The sequence below is a fragment of the Erinaceus europaeus genome, chromosome 11, assembly GCF_950295315.1.
Source record: "Erinaceus europaeus chromosome 11, mEriEur2.1, whole genome shotgun sequence".
Lineage (NCBI taxonomy): Eukaryota > Metazoa > Chordata > Mammalia > Eulipotyphla > Erinaceidae > Erinaceus > Erinaceus europaeus.
In genome coordinates, this window is record NC_080172.1 from 95151054 (window position 1) to 95168115 (window position 17062).

Sequence of the window (17062 nt, forward strand, 5' to 3'; positions counted from 1 at the left end):
TAATGATGTGACTTTGTATTAGGTACAATCTTTCAGCTATCACTTGGAGAATGTGTTATAACATTTTCAGACTGTATATATTGGAAATGAATAGTTTTATTTGTACTACAAAGAAAATGTAATTTTGCTGTTAACTTTGTACTTTTTTTAAAGATTTTCTTTTTTAATATTTTATTTATTTTCCCTTTTGTTGCCTTTGTTTTTTATTGTTGTAGTTATTGTTGTTATTGAAGTCGTCATTGTTGGATAGGACAGAGAAATGGAGGGAGGACAGGAAGACAGGGGGAGAGAAAGATAGACACCTGTAGACCTGCTTCACCACTTGTGAAGTGACTCCTCTGTAGATGGGGAGCTGGGGGCTCGAACCAGGATTGTTAGCCCAGTCCTTGTGCTTTGTGCCATGTGTGCTTAACTCGCTGTGCTACCGACTCCCAATTAAAAAACTTTTAAATAATACTTCTCAGAGGGCTTTTTAAGTCAGTAAAGAAAGTAAAAAAGAAAAAAAAAAGTAACATCAAAAGGACTTGTCTTTGAATTCTGAAATAGGTTAGTCTGCATGTCAGAATTTTAATGCCTGGTATTTTTTAACTATATTTTGCTAAGTTACTTGACATCTTGTGTTTATAAAACATTTTTTACTTCATCACCTATAGAGTATTCTTCAAAAAAAACTATCTGAATTAGTATTAGGATAGTAAGTTATTCTGCTGTTTATCTCATGCCTCCTTATTTATTTCCAGAATCTGGGGTTTTTATTTTTGTTTCAGTCAAAAGATGGGATATTTTTAAACAACTGATAGGTCCATTCAATATATAATTTACAGGAGACAAAAGACACTTTGAACGTATTGCCATAAGTATTAGGTTACACAAACCCCTCTGCAATATATCTGACACTGTCCGGGGTCAGGAGAAAGGCAGGTGGCAACAGTTCCTTCTTAACATGTATCATTATGTATGAGTATGTTTCTTGGCTAGGTGAGTGACAATGGAATCTATTGTTAATGGAGCTTGTGAAGATATCTATGATTGGAGACTTTTGATTATGGCATTTGTGTAGATATCTAAGAGCTGAACATTTGAGAGGTGTGGGAAAGAAGACTGTGATAACCACCCCTGATTCTTGATATAAATCTAAGTCTAAGGGAGTAGGGTGGTAGTGCAGTGGGTTAAGTACATGTGGTGCAAAGCGCAAGGACTGGCGTAAGGATGCAGGTTCGAGCCTTGGGCTCCCCACCTGCAGGGGAGTTGCTTCACAAGTGGTGAAGCAGGTTTGCAGGTATCTATCTTTCTCTTCCCCCTCTGTCTTCCCCTCTTCTCTCGATTTCTCTCTATCCTATCCAACAACGACGACATCAATAACAACAACAATGATAAAAAAAGAGGGTGACAACAGGGAAAATAAATATTAAAAAAAAAATCTAAGTCTTGTCCCTGAAACTTTCATGACAACCACCTGCTTGAGTGTGGCACATATTCAATTATATTACTCATTTTTTTCCTTTTATGTTTAATCCCTTCAGTTTGTTGTACTGGGTTGTCAGAAAAATCATGACACATTTTTTTGCGTAGAAAAGCATAGAAAAATACATCATGACTTTTTTGACAGGCCAATAATTCACCAGTCCTCCACTTTTGAGTCACAGTGGCAGAATATACCTTTGAAACTGGGGTGAGGTGGTGGGGGGGACAAACTTTTTTCTCTTCCATTCAGTTTAGATTCCTTTGTTCCTTCAGGTAACTTAACTACCTGCCATCCCTGGAAAGAGATATATGTCCATGGCTTTTCTCTGATTGTCTCTCTTGATCCTCAGATGTTTTTATCCTAATATCCTAAAAAGTTTTATCACTCTACTGTTCTTTTTACTATTGACAAGTTGGTCTTGACTGAGAGCAAATAAATGCTATAATATCTTAGTAGAATTACACCCTACTGTCAAGTTTTATCTAATAGAAGATTGATCAGACAGAACCCTTGGTAGTCTGGATCTATTTTCTTTATTGACTTGGTTGTAAGACCTCATTTTACTCAGAATTAACTTCCTTTATTATTATTTGTTGTTATTATTGTTACAGAATAGTAAACAAGAGATTGGTTGGCTATTTACATTTTGTGGACTGTCTCACCAGTGCATGTGTTTGTATTCCATTCTACCAGATATTACCAGTTTTTTATTTACTATAATCTTGACCATAACATCAATCTTACCAAACAGCCTATGCATTCAATAAAAGAAATTACATGTGGGAGGTTAAAATGTGTCTGGAATAACTGATTCAAGTGGCTTTAGAAAGTTCTCAGTAGGGGTTTCAATCTTTTGAAAAAGAATTTGAATTCCAGCAGACTAAGAATACATTTAATAGGTTAATTTTTTTTTCTGATTGAAAGGGTATTCTCTGTTTTCCATTTTGTTCTAAATTCCACTAGAAATATTGAGCCCTTTCTAACACTGCCTTTTTTTTTCTTCCTTATTTTTCTTGAGGTGTGGAATACTGGTTTAATAAAGAGCTGAATCTGAGGTAAACTAGCAGGTAGATATTATTTGAGCAAAAAAAACTATTTTTGTGTTTTTCTCTTTTGTATATAGAACTTAAAAAAGCTTATTTATATCAATAGTATGTTTTTATTTTTAATTTTAAAATTATCTTTATTTATTTGGTAGAGACAGAAATCGAGAGGGTAGGGGGTGGTAGAGAGGGGAAGAGATAGACACCTGCAGCACTGCTTTACCACTTGCAAAGCCTTTCTCATGCAGGTGGGGACTGGGTGCTCGAACCTGAGTCCCTGAGCATTGTAACATGTGCGCTCAACATGTGCACCAGCACCAGGCCCCTTGATACTGTGTTTTTGTGGTGGAGGATTTGGCTTGCATTCCTTTTTAAACTAAATTAACGATATGCTCAGAAACTGCCATATGATTTAGTTACACTGCTTTTCTTCTTCCTCCCTAGGTGTGGTTTCAGAACTGTAGAGCACGCCACAAGAAACACGTCAGCCCTAATCACTCCTCCTCTGCCCCAGTCACAGCAGTCCCACCTTCCAGGCTGTCTCCACCAATGTTAGAAGAAATGGCTTATTCTGCCTATGTACCCCAAGATGGGACAATGCTAACTGCGCTTCATAGTTATATGGATGGTAGGTATCCCAACATTTAACAGTTGTCTCCAGCAGTCGTTAACTAGTAACTTCAAATATGGGGAGTAGTGATAAGATTCACAGTTTGAAATATTTCCTCAATAGAAGCTGAAAAATATTGTGGTGATATTACTGGGGAGCAGACCTCTGCATTTTTACTTCTGTGACTACATTTTAAGGGACAAGCTTACTATCTACTTTATAGTTTACATGCAGATGTTGAATATGATTCTTAGTGCTTAGTTTCCACATAGGAAGAATTTCATTTTTCTTTCTTTTTTTCATTTTAACATTATAAATATTTAAATAAGTTATTTTCCTATGGTCAGAGAAAGTATTCGTATTCCAGTTCTTAGAGTAGGATCTTTTGAATTTTGTTAAAAGAACTTTATATTAAAGTGAACTTTGACCATGTAAATATTATCCAGAGAAAGTAGTGGAGTGAGGTAAGCATCCCCAGGAACTTCTCTTATGTCTCCCTTAGTCATTATCCTCTTTCTCCACAATAACATTTTCTTTATTTCTAATATCATATTTATTTTTTGAGTTTTAATATGAATTGAACCATACAGAATGTATCATTGTGTTTCAGCTTTCTCACAGTTACATTCATTGTTCATAAGTTTCAGCCTAAATCCGTACACCAGAGGCTCACTGTGAACTAGCCACTGTCTTCTGTGTGTTCAGAGATGCAGGGCTTATTTTTCTATTTAGCCACCAGCCATCCTCAATCTGTTTACCTTCCCATTTGTCTGCCTTAGTTCTGGGACAGACCTCATAGCTTTCTGGCCAGGTACTCCCCCTGCCACTGTGGTGTGTCCTTGCCAGAAGTTCATTGCTCTAACATCCCTGAGGTCATGGATTAAAAGCCCAGAGGCTCCTTGCTCCTGCAGCCATAGCTGTATGTTGCTGCAGGCATGGCTGTGTAGAGCCAAAATGGCACTGGACACTGCCGTGCTCTCAACTTCTCCTCTTCCTTCTCCTTCTTCTTTTTAGTTTTTTATTCTTTATTAGTGATTTCATATTGATTCACAAAAATATAAGATAATGGGGATGTAATTCCATATGGTTCCCACCACCAGAGTTATGTGTCCTCATCCCCTCCATTGGAAACTGCAGTAGTTTTCCCAAGGTTACCAATCAGGCTGATTCTATATCTACCTATGTATGTCTATGTGAGTTTTTTGTGTATATATATATATATATATATATATATATATATATATAGTATATTTTTTGTATATATATATATATGTATATATCATGTATATTTTGAATATATCTCTATATATTCTTGTCCAATTTTTCAATGGTCCTGCCTTCACTTATTTTCTAAGTCACCCCTACACCTATTACTACTTTTGGGTGTCTTTCTTTTTTTTTCTTTCTTTTTAAAATTTTTATTTATAAAAAGGAAACACTGATAAAAAAAAAACTATAGAATAAGAGGAGTACAGCTCCACACAATTCCCACCACCAGAACTTCGTATCCCATCCCTTCCCCTGATAGTTTTCCTATTCTTTATCCCTCTGGGAGTATGGACCAGGGTCATTATGGGGTGCAGAAGGTGGAAGGTCTGGCTTCTGGAATTGCTTCCCTGCTGAACATGGGCGTTGACTCCCAGCCTGCCTGCCTCTTTCCCTAGTAGGGCAGGGCTCTGGGGAAGCTGGGCTCCAGGACACATTGGTGGAGTCATCACCCAGGGAAGTCTGGTTGGTATCATGTTAGCATCTGGAACCTGGTGGCTGAAAAGAGAGTTAACATATAAAGCCAAATAAATTGTTGACTAATCATGAACCTAAAGGCTGGAATAGTGCAGATGAAGATTTGGGGGGTCTCCATTTTATAGATAGCTAGTAGGACTAGTTTAAATCCCAAAGGGCCCATGACTATACTAGTTTTTTTTATGTGTCTCACTCTGACTGTGTGTGACCAACCACCTGAGGCTACTATGCTTCTGCATGTGTCTCAGCTATAGTTTGATGAGGCTGGCTAAGTTCAATAGTTTCCAACCCTTGTGTTGGGGGAGCAGCTCGATGTCCACTGTTACTTCATGGCCATGCCTCCTGGAACAGGGATCTTTGCACCTGCATGAGTCCACCACTCGACTGGACGCCCCTCCCCTCATATCAGATAGATAGAGAGACAGAAGGAGAGACACCACAGAACTACCCCCCTCTTTCTGAATCCTCCCCTGTGCACAGTACTCCCTGGTGGTGCCAGGGGCTCAAACCCAGATCTCACACGTGCTAAAGTTTGCTCTCTACTCCCCGGTGAACCTTCTGTCAGCCTCTACACTTTCTAATTTTCATGTAGTTCATTTCATTAATTTTTGTTTGTTTATGGGCAGTGCTTATTTTGACCTGTTCAAGAAATTATTTGTATTTGAGGGTAATCTTTTATTTGCTAGAAACTTTATCTTTGACATTTCAATTTACAGTAGATCAGAAACTGAGTTTTTTTTTTAAGTGATGAGAAATAGGAATAAAGCTTTTACTTTTTTTCAGGTTTTGTAGTGTCACATTTGTCATAGATCAAGTGTCCATGTATTATATTGTCTGTGTCAATTTCTGTACCCTCTGTTTATTGGTCCATCTATTTTTATATGAATAACTATTAGTCTTTGCCTATAATTCCTGATGTCTGATAATGTTTGTCTTCCTACCTTGTCATTTTTCAAGTTTATAATACTTATTCCTGAACATTTGCATTACCATAAATTTTAGTGGCTTGATCAGTTTCCATAATGAAGGTTAAACAGTTGAGATTTTGATTGTCTATGAAGTCAGTTTACAGCTATCATAATAGTGTCTTTCATACTGCGAACATAATATGCTTTGCTTTTCTGGAGTTTTTGTTTGTTTAGCAATCCTAGTCATTCTTTGTTATGTTTATTCATAAGTTGCTTTAAAAATTACCACCAGGGTTATAACTGTAACTCGGTACCATCTTTTTCTCTTCTTCTTTTTTTGATAGAGACAGAGAAATTGAGATGGAGGAGGGATAGAGAGGTAAAGAGAGAGAGACCATAGCACTGCTTCAGTGCTTAGGGAGCTTCCCCACTGCAGGTTGGGAGCAGGTGCTTGGACCCTTCTCCTTGAGCATGCTATCCTGAACACACTACTGGGCATGCCAGCAGCTGGCCACCATGAAGATTTATTTTTAATGCAGTTGTAATTTCTTTCTGTGTAGAAATGTAGCAACCTACATTTATTGTCTTCCAGCAGTTTGTTTGTTCAGAGACCAATAGTTAATGGGCCTGCCACTATTTGTTGTTAAGTTAGCTGTTAGTCTCATTGTTGCTCAATGCCTTTCCCCAAACTTTTCTTTTTGTGTCTGATTTTCTATTTTATCAAATTATATTTAGATGTTCATTTTGAATATGGAGTCTGATGTTTTTCACTATGGAAAAGTTTCAGCTTTCGTTCCTTAAATATCCTATGTCTCTGTGCAAAATTCATATTCTCTAGCCTTCTGGTCCATCATATTTTAATCTAGGTATTTTCTCCTGACTTCTAGTTAGCTAATCTTCTCATATGAAACTCATCTATTGGGCTTTTAATTTTAGTGATTGTATCTTCAGTTTTGGAACTTCCGCTTCATTTTGGTATATAGGTTATACGCCTATGTTAAATCATCTATTTTGTTATCATTCTTTCTTTTTTTTTTCTTTTTTTTTTATTTGTTTATTGGCTAGGGACAAATGAAGAGAGAGACAGAGAGGAGAGAGAAAGCATCACCTGCAGCACTTGTGAAGCTTCCACACTGCAGGTGGGGACCAGGGGCTTGAACCCAGATCTTTGAACACTGTGACACATATTCACTACTAGGTGTGCCGCACCAAGTGCACCCAGCTCCTATTACCTGATTTCTCCATTGAATCATTTGATGCTAAATTTCATATTTGATGACTTCAGGATCTATTGTGAATCTATGCTTTTCTCCACTTTTCCAGTTAAATAATGTTTTCTTATTTACTTTGCTTTTTTAAATTATATTTTAGATGTCTATAAAAAAACTAAAAATAATTTGAGGACCTGGATATTTCTCATCAGAAAGGGGAGGATTTGGCTTTGTATCTGCAGGAAGATAAACTAAGGAAAGCTCGATCTAAGCTATCTGGAAGGTTTAGAATTCCTATATTTACTGATTGACTTGTCATTGAATTCAGCCTTTAGAAATCCCCCAAAACTTGAATTCTAGTTGTTGATTTTATTAGGACATCTCTTCATTGGTCCTTGACTGTTAATTTTTGTTCCCCACTATCCTCTTGAAAATTATGCTCAACTTCTTAAATTCTCAGACATTTTAATTTTATTTTTATTATTATTTTTTAAAAGAATTTATTTATTTATTTATTCATGAGAAATGATAGGAGACAAAGAAAGAACCAGACATCACTCTGGTACATGTGCTGCCGGGGATTGAACTCAGGACCTTATGTTTGAGAGTCCAGTGCTTTCTCCACTGCGCCACCTCCCGGACCACTCTCAGACATTTTTAAAAGAGATTTATTAGTGGCTTCAAAATGGTTTCTAATATTCTCCAATTACAGGAGTATAATTTCATGCTGCACCAACCACCAAAGTTCTGTGTCCCTGTAACCACAATAGCTCTCATAGTCTTATGGAAAGGTTTGGCTCCTCCTTTATTTTTTCTTCCTCTCCCTGCTCCCACAAATTAATGTGTTGCAGTTCTTTATATTTCCCATATGAGTGTAACCATGCTGTTATCTTTTACCTCTTTACGGCACTAAGCATAATCACCACAAGCCCCACCCATTTTATTATTGATCTTGGGGCCAGGGAAAGTGACCTCCTTTCATTTCCTTCCTCTTCTGGGATTTGACTTTGCAAATCTAATCTGCCTTGGCATCTTTAAAATACTTTCAGATTAATAAATGTTTTAGAATTACTATTATTACTAATTGTTGTTTTATTCTTTTGACTGGAGCACTGATAAGCTCCATGTTTCAGATGTGCGAGGGGTTGAACCTGGGCCTCCCTCCCCAGCATAAAATATATTTGCATAAGCCTTTGCTTTGTCTCCTTGATCTCCAGATTTTCAAAAAATATGTTCAGTTTTTCGCTCAACTGGAAGGTTAGATTAAAGCAACGTAGCTTTTGCTGAAAGTAAAAATTTTATTTGCAGTTTTAATTAAGTAAGAAATCAGAGCCAGTGCCATTACCATTTACTTAGACTAGCAGTTGCACTGGGTGTGCTCACCAGAGTGACTACAATGTTGCTTGAACCATATGTGCTTTGATGTATGTGTAGGGGAGAGGCGGGTAAGCATTAATAAATGAGAACTCGGGGTCTTCCTACTTAGACACCTTCATATGGAAACCAGAAACATCTCTGCAGACAAATTTCTCATGTCTTTGTAAAATGCAGGGTAAAGTGCATTGGATGGGGTATGGATGGAGTACATTAATGTGGCAAAAGCTTTTAGTCCTGAATAAAGTCTTGAGGGTAAACTATTTCTGGATCCTCATTGATGCTATAGCCAGTATGTGAGTAAGTCGATGTTTCTGTTAAAGTCATCAGCATGAGTGAAGCGTGGTGCCCTTGACTGTAATGAGTAATGGAAGTATATTGCCTTGGATTGTTCTTGTTTATCTTTAAATAAATATGATTCACCCTACAAAACTGATCCACACATTTCTTTCTATTTTGTAGCTCATTCACCAACAACTCTTGGACTCCAGCCCTTGTTACCCCATTCAGTGACACAATTGCCAATAAGTCATACCTGATTCTTTTTTTTTTCAGGGAGAGAAATGATTAATGATATGACTTGTCAAATGATTAATGATATGACTTGTCATTTATTAAGTATAAAAAACATTAAAAAGATATTAATGTTAATTTTTTTATTTAACACCCAAAGCATTTCCAACATCACTTTGCTGCCCAGGTATGTATATTTGTAGTTGGCCTGCAAGACACTTTTATTAATTCTTCATTTTTTGTAAAAATTTTGTTTACAAGAAGAAAACAAATCAAAACTTTTTTTTTGTATTGTCCAGAGATAGTTCACTCTAGTGTGTATCTGTTAATTTATTTGTCATCAAAAGAGCACTTTGCCTAAAAGAAAGGACTGACAAGTGTGCAAAATGTTTACAATCCTTTGTGAAACTGTAGTTTATCATTAGTTTGTATCTGTAAGTTATTGTTCTAAATATTACTTGTATTTTTTGTTATATACGACTTTATACTTTGAAGCTTGTATCTGTGAATTTGCAACTGAAATTTATTTTGCCAATGTTTTCAGAATGAACTGAATAAAGCTTTTGTTGTAGCATGCCATGCAAACACATTACTGTGTTTGTGCTTGATTACTTAGGGCTGTAAATAGCACTATACTTTAATAATAATCCCACCATTCTAAGTTTATTAAACACTTTTCATTCTTGTGAAAGTTTCAACCAGCTTGTCCTTTTAATGTATGTTTTTTGCAGTTGTTTGGATTTATTCTCTTTAAAAATACAGCCCTTTACCTTAAAAAATCACTTTTCTCTGAGCTGTGCTGTAATGACATTCTAGTAGGACATTTACTTGAAGATGATTGCGCTTCCTGAACAAAATACATGAACACATATATTTTGGCAGATAATTTCTCCTGGAATACTTAGTAACACTAATATGAAAGAAAATGAAGGGTACTTTACAAAACTTCTGTGGATACTCAAAGTTAGAAATGAAATATGAGAATAGGATTATATTTCTTCAGGGGTGAAAAAGATGAAGAATGTTTAGTGTTTATGAGCAACATGACTAGAACAGAGACTGTTCACTTCATCCAAGTAAACATCCGCTGGGATTGTAATTTTGAAAGCTGAAATTTAAGCCTCAATCAGGTTTTTATCTTGAATGAAGTAGACACTTGTCTCGGGATTACAAAAGTGTAAGTAGTGCCACAGTTCCCCCTTTTTAAAAAATTATTTAAAGAACTTAATCACTACTCATTTTTTTTTCTTTTTTGTCTTTTACTTACCAGTCTGGGGAGAAAAAAGGTAATGAGAAAAAAAATCTGAAGAATCTTAAGCCTAAGTCTTTGTTTAACTTAGCAGATTCACATCTGGCTGAGGACTGGAAGTAATAGTGGAGTATTTGTAATTCTACCCTAGTAATCGTAAATGCAACCAGAAAGGAATCATGTGGATGTAAGTAACTTACTATCTGCCTCAAACTAGAAGCAACAAATTAAGTTTTACTGTGGGCAAAAGGAGTAAAGAGATTGATTTTATTTTTGTTTTTGCTTTTTGTTACTCTTGTTAGAATATATATATTTTGGCCAAAACCAAAGGTTGTAGCCAGTATCCACTCTATCTGCTCTTACAAGATTGATGCTAATCCCTTTAGGTTGTTGTCTACCTGTCCCAGGCATGAAGTGGTGAGGTCACTTTTACCTTTACCAGATGTCAGTGAAAGCTCTTTTAGTCTAGCCAAACTTCTGCTTTGTTCACAGCTTGTAGCTTTTCCCAGCTGGGTCTAATTGACATCATTTAGCTTAGGTGCTTGATTGTAAATATTTGGTCCTCTCTGTTTTATTCCTTGCTGACTATACTCTGTGCAGTTTTTAAAAACCATGTTGCCTACCTTTTTTAGTTATAAAGATGAGGCCCACATTTGAAACAAAACTGCTGTAACAGGGTTAAAGCTTTCACAATATATGAGTTTTATGCATTATTTATATATAAATTTGATATGAGAGATTTGAAAGTTATAAAAATGTATGTATGATACAAACGTATGATTGTTTTCGCTTCTTCCTTCCTTCCTTGTCTTCTCCCTTTCTTTCCCTTCCTTCCTTACTTTTATTTGTTCCTCTGTACTTCCCTTCCTTCCTCCCTCCCTTTTCTTCCTTCTGCTATCATGATTATTACCAAGGCTCAGTGCTTGCACAGCTCCACCAATCCATTTTTTCACCTTTATTTTTGATTGGAGGTTAGTAAGGCAGCGAAGGAATGAGAAACAGGAGAAACACCAGCAGTACTGCTGCACTGCTCATGAATCCCCCCCCGCCCCGCATTTCCTCCAGCATGGTAATATGTGCACTCTACTGGGTGAGCCACCACCTGGCCCTCTATTTTCATTCTTTTGGTGAAAATGAGAGGCCTTCATTTTATAACTAGGAAAGAACTGAAGAATGTCCATATTGGCTATATTCAGTGTTAGCATTTGGGTACAGTACTTGTTTGATTGAAAAGGAGTTATCAAACAGCTTTCGTGAAGCCTGGAGGGAGAAAACTTATTACTGAATCATCAAAGTCCTTGTAACATCTATGGTGGAGGGAGATAACAATTCACTTTGGGTCTGGTTTCCTAACACTTACTTTGGGGAGGTGTGAAGCTATAACCCTGTGACAACAAGTAATAAAGCCAGGATTTGAAACTAGCAGCTCATTGACTTAATATATCATATTCTTCTTTAAAGTTTTTTATTTTTATTATTGAGAGAGAGAGAGATAACCAGAGCATCATTTTGACATACATGATGCTGCTGACCCAACTCAGAACTTCATGCTTAGTAGTGGAAACTATACCACTTCCTAGGCTACCAAGACACCATACACTGAACTCCTGTATTTTAAGCAGTATTTTTAAGTAGTACCATAATGAGTATCTTCATAGACATTTTTAATTCACATCCATACTTCACAAGTCAATTCTGAGAAGCAGGGTGTTGAATAACGTATATTCTTTGAAGAGACTTGAAAGTTAATTACCCCTACAGTACTGCAGTAATTTACATCCCTGCAAGCAGTGTTGGAAATGTTTCCAGAGCACTTTATCTATCCTGCTTATTCGTGGAATTTATGTCTTTAAAATTTTCTCCAGTCTTGGGAGAGGACATGAACAGAATTTTCACCAAAGAAGAGATCTGAAAGGCTGATGAACATATGAAAAAAAATGCTCCAAGTCATTGATTGTCACAGAAATGCAAGTAAAGACAACAATGAGATACCACTCCACTCCTGTGAGAATGTCATACACCAGAAAAGGTAGCAGCAGCAAATGCTGGAGAGGTTGTGGGGACAAAGAAAACCTCTTGCACTGCTATTGGGAATGTAAATTGGTCCATCCTCTGTGGAGAGCAGTCTGGAGAACTCTCAGAAGGCTAGAAATGGACCTACCCTATAACCTTGGAATTCCTCTCCTGGGGATATATCCTAAGGAACCCAACACACTCATCCAGAAAGATTGTGTATACCTATGTTCATAGCAGCACAGTTTGTAATAGCCAAAACCTGGAAACAACCCAGCTGTCCAAGAACAGATGAGTGGCTCCAATCTTATAGTCAAAAAGATGAATACAACAAACTTATATTTTATTTATTCCACAATAAGAAAAACTGACATTTGTAGAACTAGGTTCTTTTTGTTTGTTTTTTTTGTTTTGTTTTTGTTTTGTCTCTAGGGTTAGCGCTTGTGCTCAGTGCCTGCATTATGAATCCTCTGCTCCTAGAGGCCATTTCCCCCATTTTTGTTGCCCTTGAGGACTCGTTTCTTGAAAAGGGGTTAAATGAAACAAAATCAATCACTCTTGGAACTTCTTTTTCTGCATTTGGCAAAAGGAGACATTCTTTGGGATTAGTTCAACTAAAATATTAGTCAGTTGATATCAGATATTTGACTTTAGTACCTTTTGCTCTTTATATCACAGACTGTTAGTTTTGTTGATTATTTTGTTAGCAGTTCTAGTGAACCCTTCACACTGTTCGTGTCCTCATTTAACAGAGGAACTGAAAATTAAGGATCTTCAATATGCAATATCTGGTTTTAATATGCAGTATTTCTCCAGAGCACCCAATTATTTATAAATCTGTTATGGTCTCAAGAGAAGAGATTTGCACATGATTTCCAATTGCTTGAGCTTCTCTTAAAACTGAGCAACTCCTAAGATTATAGACTTTCATAGGCTCATGGATATGCACAGTTTAAATATAAAAACCCCTGCAGGGAACACCCGTTCCTTTCTAAATTGTGAACACATCCAGAGTTACTAAGGATCTATCAAAAAATCTCTATTCTGAAGGGACTGAGAGTGGAGTTTAAGGACTGACTCCATATGAGCATGTGTGTAGGGGAGGATCACAGACAAATAAGATGTTAAATGACAGGAGAAGGAGCCCCGGGGATGGGATGGGGGCTTTTGCTCTAGTTTATATTCCGTTGTGTGATGTGGTTGATTAAAGAGTGGTAGGAGGACAACAGCCAGAATAACACTAAGACTTGAGCAGTCTAAGATAGCTTCAAATGGCAAATGAGCTAAAACTGTCAAAGAAAATATTATCCTCAAAGAAAATAAAAGAAATATTTTTGTAGTCCTGTGGTATTTTATATTGTCTGTGCAACATTTAGTATATTGTGTGGGGCACCTGCATCTTGGCACATTGTCTGACACCAGTGAGTTCTCTAACAAGGACTGTTCACTTCCCTGGGTGCTGGTTTTCTCAACATTAAAAGGAAGATTTTTATGAGGCTAAAATGAGATGATGAATGGAAAAGAGATGGTAAGAGCATGATCTATTAATTTAGAAGGGTGGGGTTAGTGGCAAGAGATCAGGCAAACCAAGACTGGGCTCTTATATAGCACCAGAAGTCTGGCAAGCTCTGTCCTACGCCAAGCAGCCCCAGGAGAACAGTACTCTACCGGTTTCTTTAAAGTCAGAACGGAGTATCTATGCTGGTAATGAGTTCCATCTTTACAAGAAAAGTTCTTCGCTTATTCTAACCTCAACACAAATGAAAAACATCTATTTGCTGTTCACATAAACTCCCCTCTTGATCTTACAGAACTTTCCAGGCAAACAGAGGTGTAACTCTCTGGAATTTGGGTATAGAAAGTCTCTACACTATTCAGCTTATAGAGATTATGTAAATGTATGAAAAAAAATACTTGAAACCCAAAGGCATTGTGATGCTATATTTGAAAATAGAAACCATTGTTACAAATTTAATATCACAATATTTACTTCCCGGAACTAGGCCACAGTCTCTAGAGAACCACTACTATTTTATTAGCTCATTTCTTTCAGATGCTGGAATGAGTGCGCTACTTTTCCAGCATGTTTGTGAACCGCAAGATTTCATCTCTGGCTAAGACTTCTCCAGTTGAGACCATGTGCATTTCTCTTAGTTCATCATTTATCTTTTGAAACCTGACCTACAGCATTTTATGACAATGTTCAAAATACGTCTCAAGAGTTTTGACTGAACAAAAGGCTGGCTTCATAAGCTATTGTTTGCAGGAGAAAGTGAAATTTAGAAAAAAAAATATTTTAGTTATTTAGAGAGGGAGAAGAAAAAGAGCGAGACAGAGAGAGACAGAGACCCAGATCACTGTTCAGCTTGGGCTTATGTAGTCCTAAGGATTGAACCTGGACTACGGAACCTCAGGCATGAAAATCTTTGGCATGACCATTATATGTTGTCTCCCCCAGCCCAGAAAAATTCTAACAAGAGTTATGAATCTGATTCTCTGACAGACTTGTACTCCTCTTAGAATGGAAGTTGAGAGACCATGAACAAGGAGACTACCACAGGCTGCAGGGCATTGATGGACTTTAAAGACTTGCTCAACAGCTCACATAAGACAGGACAAAATCTCAGAGACAAAGGAGACAAAGTGGTAGTGATTTTCAATTGCTTCAGGACCAGACAGGTCAAGGTGGAGCCGTGGCTTCTGCATGTTATTTACTTGCTGTAGTTCCACTTTGACAGCAGACTGTTTTTTTAGCCTTTGCAAGACATGACTTCATTCTCATCTGTCATGGACATGTGTAGAAACCACATGGCAACACTCAGCGATGTAGAAGCCACAGGACAGGTAAAACTAAGGAAGGAAGAAACATTGAAAAGACTTTGAATTCACACAGTCTGAAGTCCTGGACTTACCAGTCTCCACTAATGTTACTGTGGGAAAATAATTAAACTCTCTTGTGCCTGTCTCCTCATGCACCAAACAAGAATAACACCATTCTCAAATGGCTGTTGCTAAGTGCAATATGAATACACCTGATAATGGTTAGATACTGTATATACAGTTCTTAGTTTGGTGCATAGTAAAGATTTTTTTTTCCTAATGACTATTCTCTATTAAACTAACTCTTAACACCAGAGAGTAAAATGCCACCAACCTCTCTTTTCCTCTTCCTCACTAGTAACTTCTCATCTTCCAGGATATGATTCAGACAGACATCAGTTCCTCCTTCCCTGACTGTTTCCCACCCCAAATTCCATATCCCAGTGTTGGATATTTGTAACTTTTTCACTTCTATTATTTCCTGCAAGGACAGCGTTACCCATATTTATTACTTAGACCTTTATGTTTGTCTTGACTAGTCTTTAAAAAAACATCAGAACAGGGGCCGGGTGGTGGTGCACCTGGTTGAGCGACATGCTACGATGTGAAAGGACCCGGGTTCGAGTCCCTGGCCCCCACCTGCAGGGGGAAAGCTTCGCGAGTGGTGAAGCAGGACTGCAGGTGTCTATCTCCTCCTTCCCTCTCGATTTCTGGCTGTTTATATCCAATAAATAAAGATAATAAAAAAATAAAACAACATCAGAACAGGTACTACTCATCTCGGGTCTTTTAAACCTAGCATAGGGCACCACACACTGGGGTGATGTATGCCAGAAATAGCTCCTCCAGTTTGAAGGTGGGTGCCCAGGGCAGCCTTTCTCTTACTAGCTCACCAGACTGGGCTATACTGTGACTCATGAGGCAGTCTCTCTCTGCCTTGGGTCGACCTGTTTCTTGTTCTCTTCAACTAAGCAAAATAGACAGTTGGATCATTATCGAGTAATTCAGGCAAGAGAGGCAGCCAACACACATGTTTTTATCTGAGTTACCCAAATTGGCTGGCTCCCCAGCCTACAGTTACTGAGTAATTGCTCAATCTTCCACTTGGCTTTTACTGTGCAAATGTGGCCACAGAGCCTTTTCATTTCTGTTGAGTGACGCTTCTCACCCTCTCTACACAATATAGCTTAAACATAAATTTTATGTGTCACCATCCCTATGGTAGCTGTTCTAGATTCCATTAGTCTTCAAAGTAGGATGAGATCTTTTGACAGGGGTTTGCATTTTTTTTTTTTTACATAGGATAGAGAGAAATTAAGAATGGGGAGATGGAGGGAGGGAGAGAAAGATAGACACCTCTAGGTGTCTTCACTACTCATGAAGCGGACACCCTGTAGGTGGAGAGTGGAGGCTCAACCCCAGGCCCTTGTGCTTGGTAATGTGTATGCTAGTAACTGAGCACACCACCACTTGGCCCATGAAATTAGTTTTTATCTGCATTCTGGAAATCTGCTATCAACTAATCTCTCTCTTTTGTTATGAGAGAAGAGACCACAGACAGCACAGCACACTCAATTTTAAGTTTTGAACACTTTCCATATTTTTTCCTTAGTTTTAGGAACCTCTTCCACACTAACCAAAGTATGTTTTAGGAAATCTCTTCCATACTAGCCAAGGATCATAGAACTTGACTTCAGTTATTCAGAACCTTGTTCCAATCTTAGCTCAACCCATCTTTACTTACTTACCCATGTGACTGTGTATGTATCACTTAACATTTCATCACTTGCTGTTTATCCACATCTCCACATATTTACCAGTAACACTTCATGTAAGCAATTATGTCTCATCTGGACTGTTAATAATTGCACAGCTATTTCTCTATTTCCCCCTAAAATATGAAACATGTTCACACATATCTGTTTAAAAGCTAGCTTAGTGCATCTCTGTTCAAAACCCTCCATCCTGAGAAGAAAATTCTATATCCTCTGTTGCCACTCCACCCCCCTGCTCTTTAGTCTCATCTCCTACCTTCTCCTTCACTCACTCACTCACTCACTCACTCGCTCACTCACTGGGCTTCTGGGCTCCAGGCTGAGCAGGCAGGATAAAC

The 17062-nt window shown here is 37.6% G+C and overlaps 1 protein-coding gene and 1 long non-coding RNA gene across 3 annotated transcripts in view; both read left to right on the forward strand.

Moving 5' to 3' along the window:
• The window catches only part of LHX8 (LIM homeobox 8), a 32758-nt gene extending 23193 nt beyond the window's left edge, over window positions 1-9565 (forward strand). For both annotated transcript variants that reach the window (XM_016190452.2, XM_060201001.1), the window contains 2 exons: window positions 2953-3136; window positions 8817-9565. In XM_016190452.2, coding sequence (XP_016045938.2) covers window positions 2953-3136; window positions 8817-8893 — 261 coding nt within the window. In that variant the 3' untranslated portion in view covers window positions 8894-9565. The remainder of the gene's footprint in view (window positions 1-2952; window positions 3137-8816) is intronic.
• LOC132541431 (uncharacterized) overlaps window positions 1-17062 on the forward strand; it is a 610114-nt gene that overhangs the window by 118163 nt on the left and 474889 nt on the right. The window lies entirely within an intron of this gene.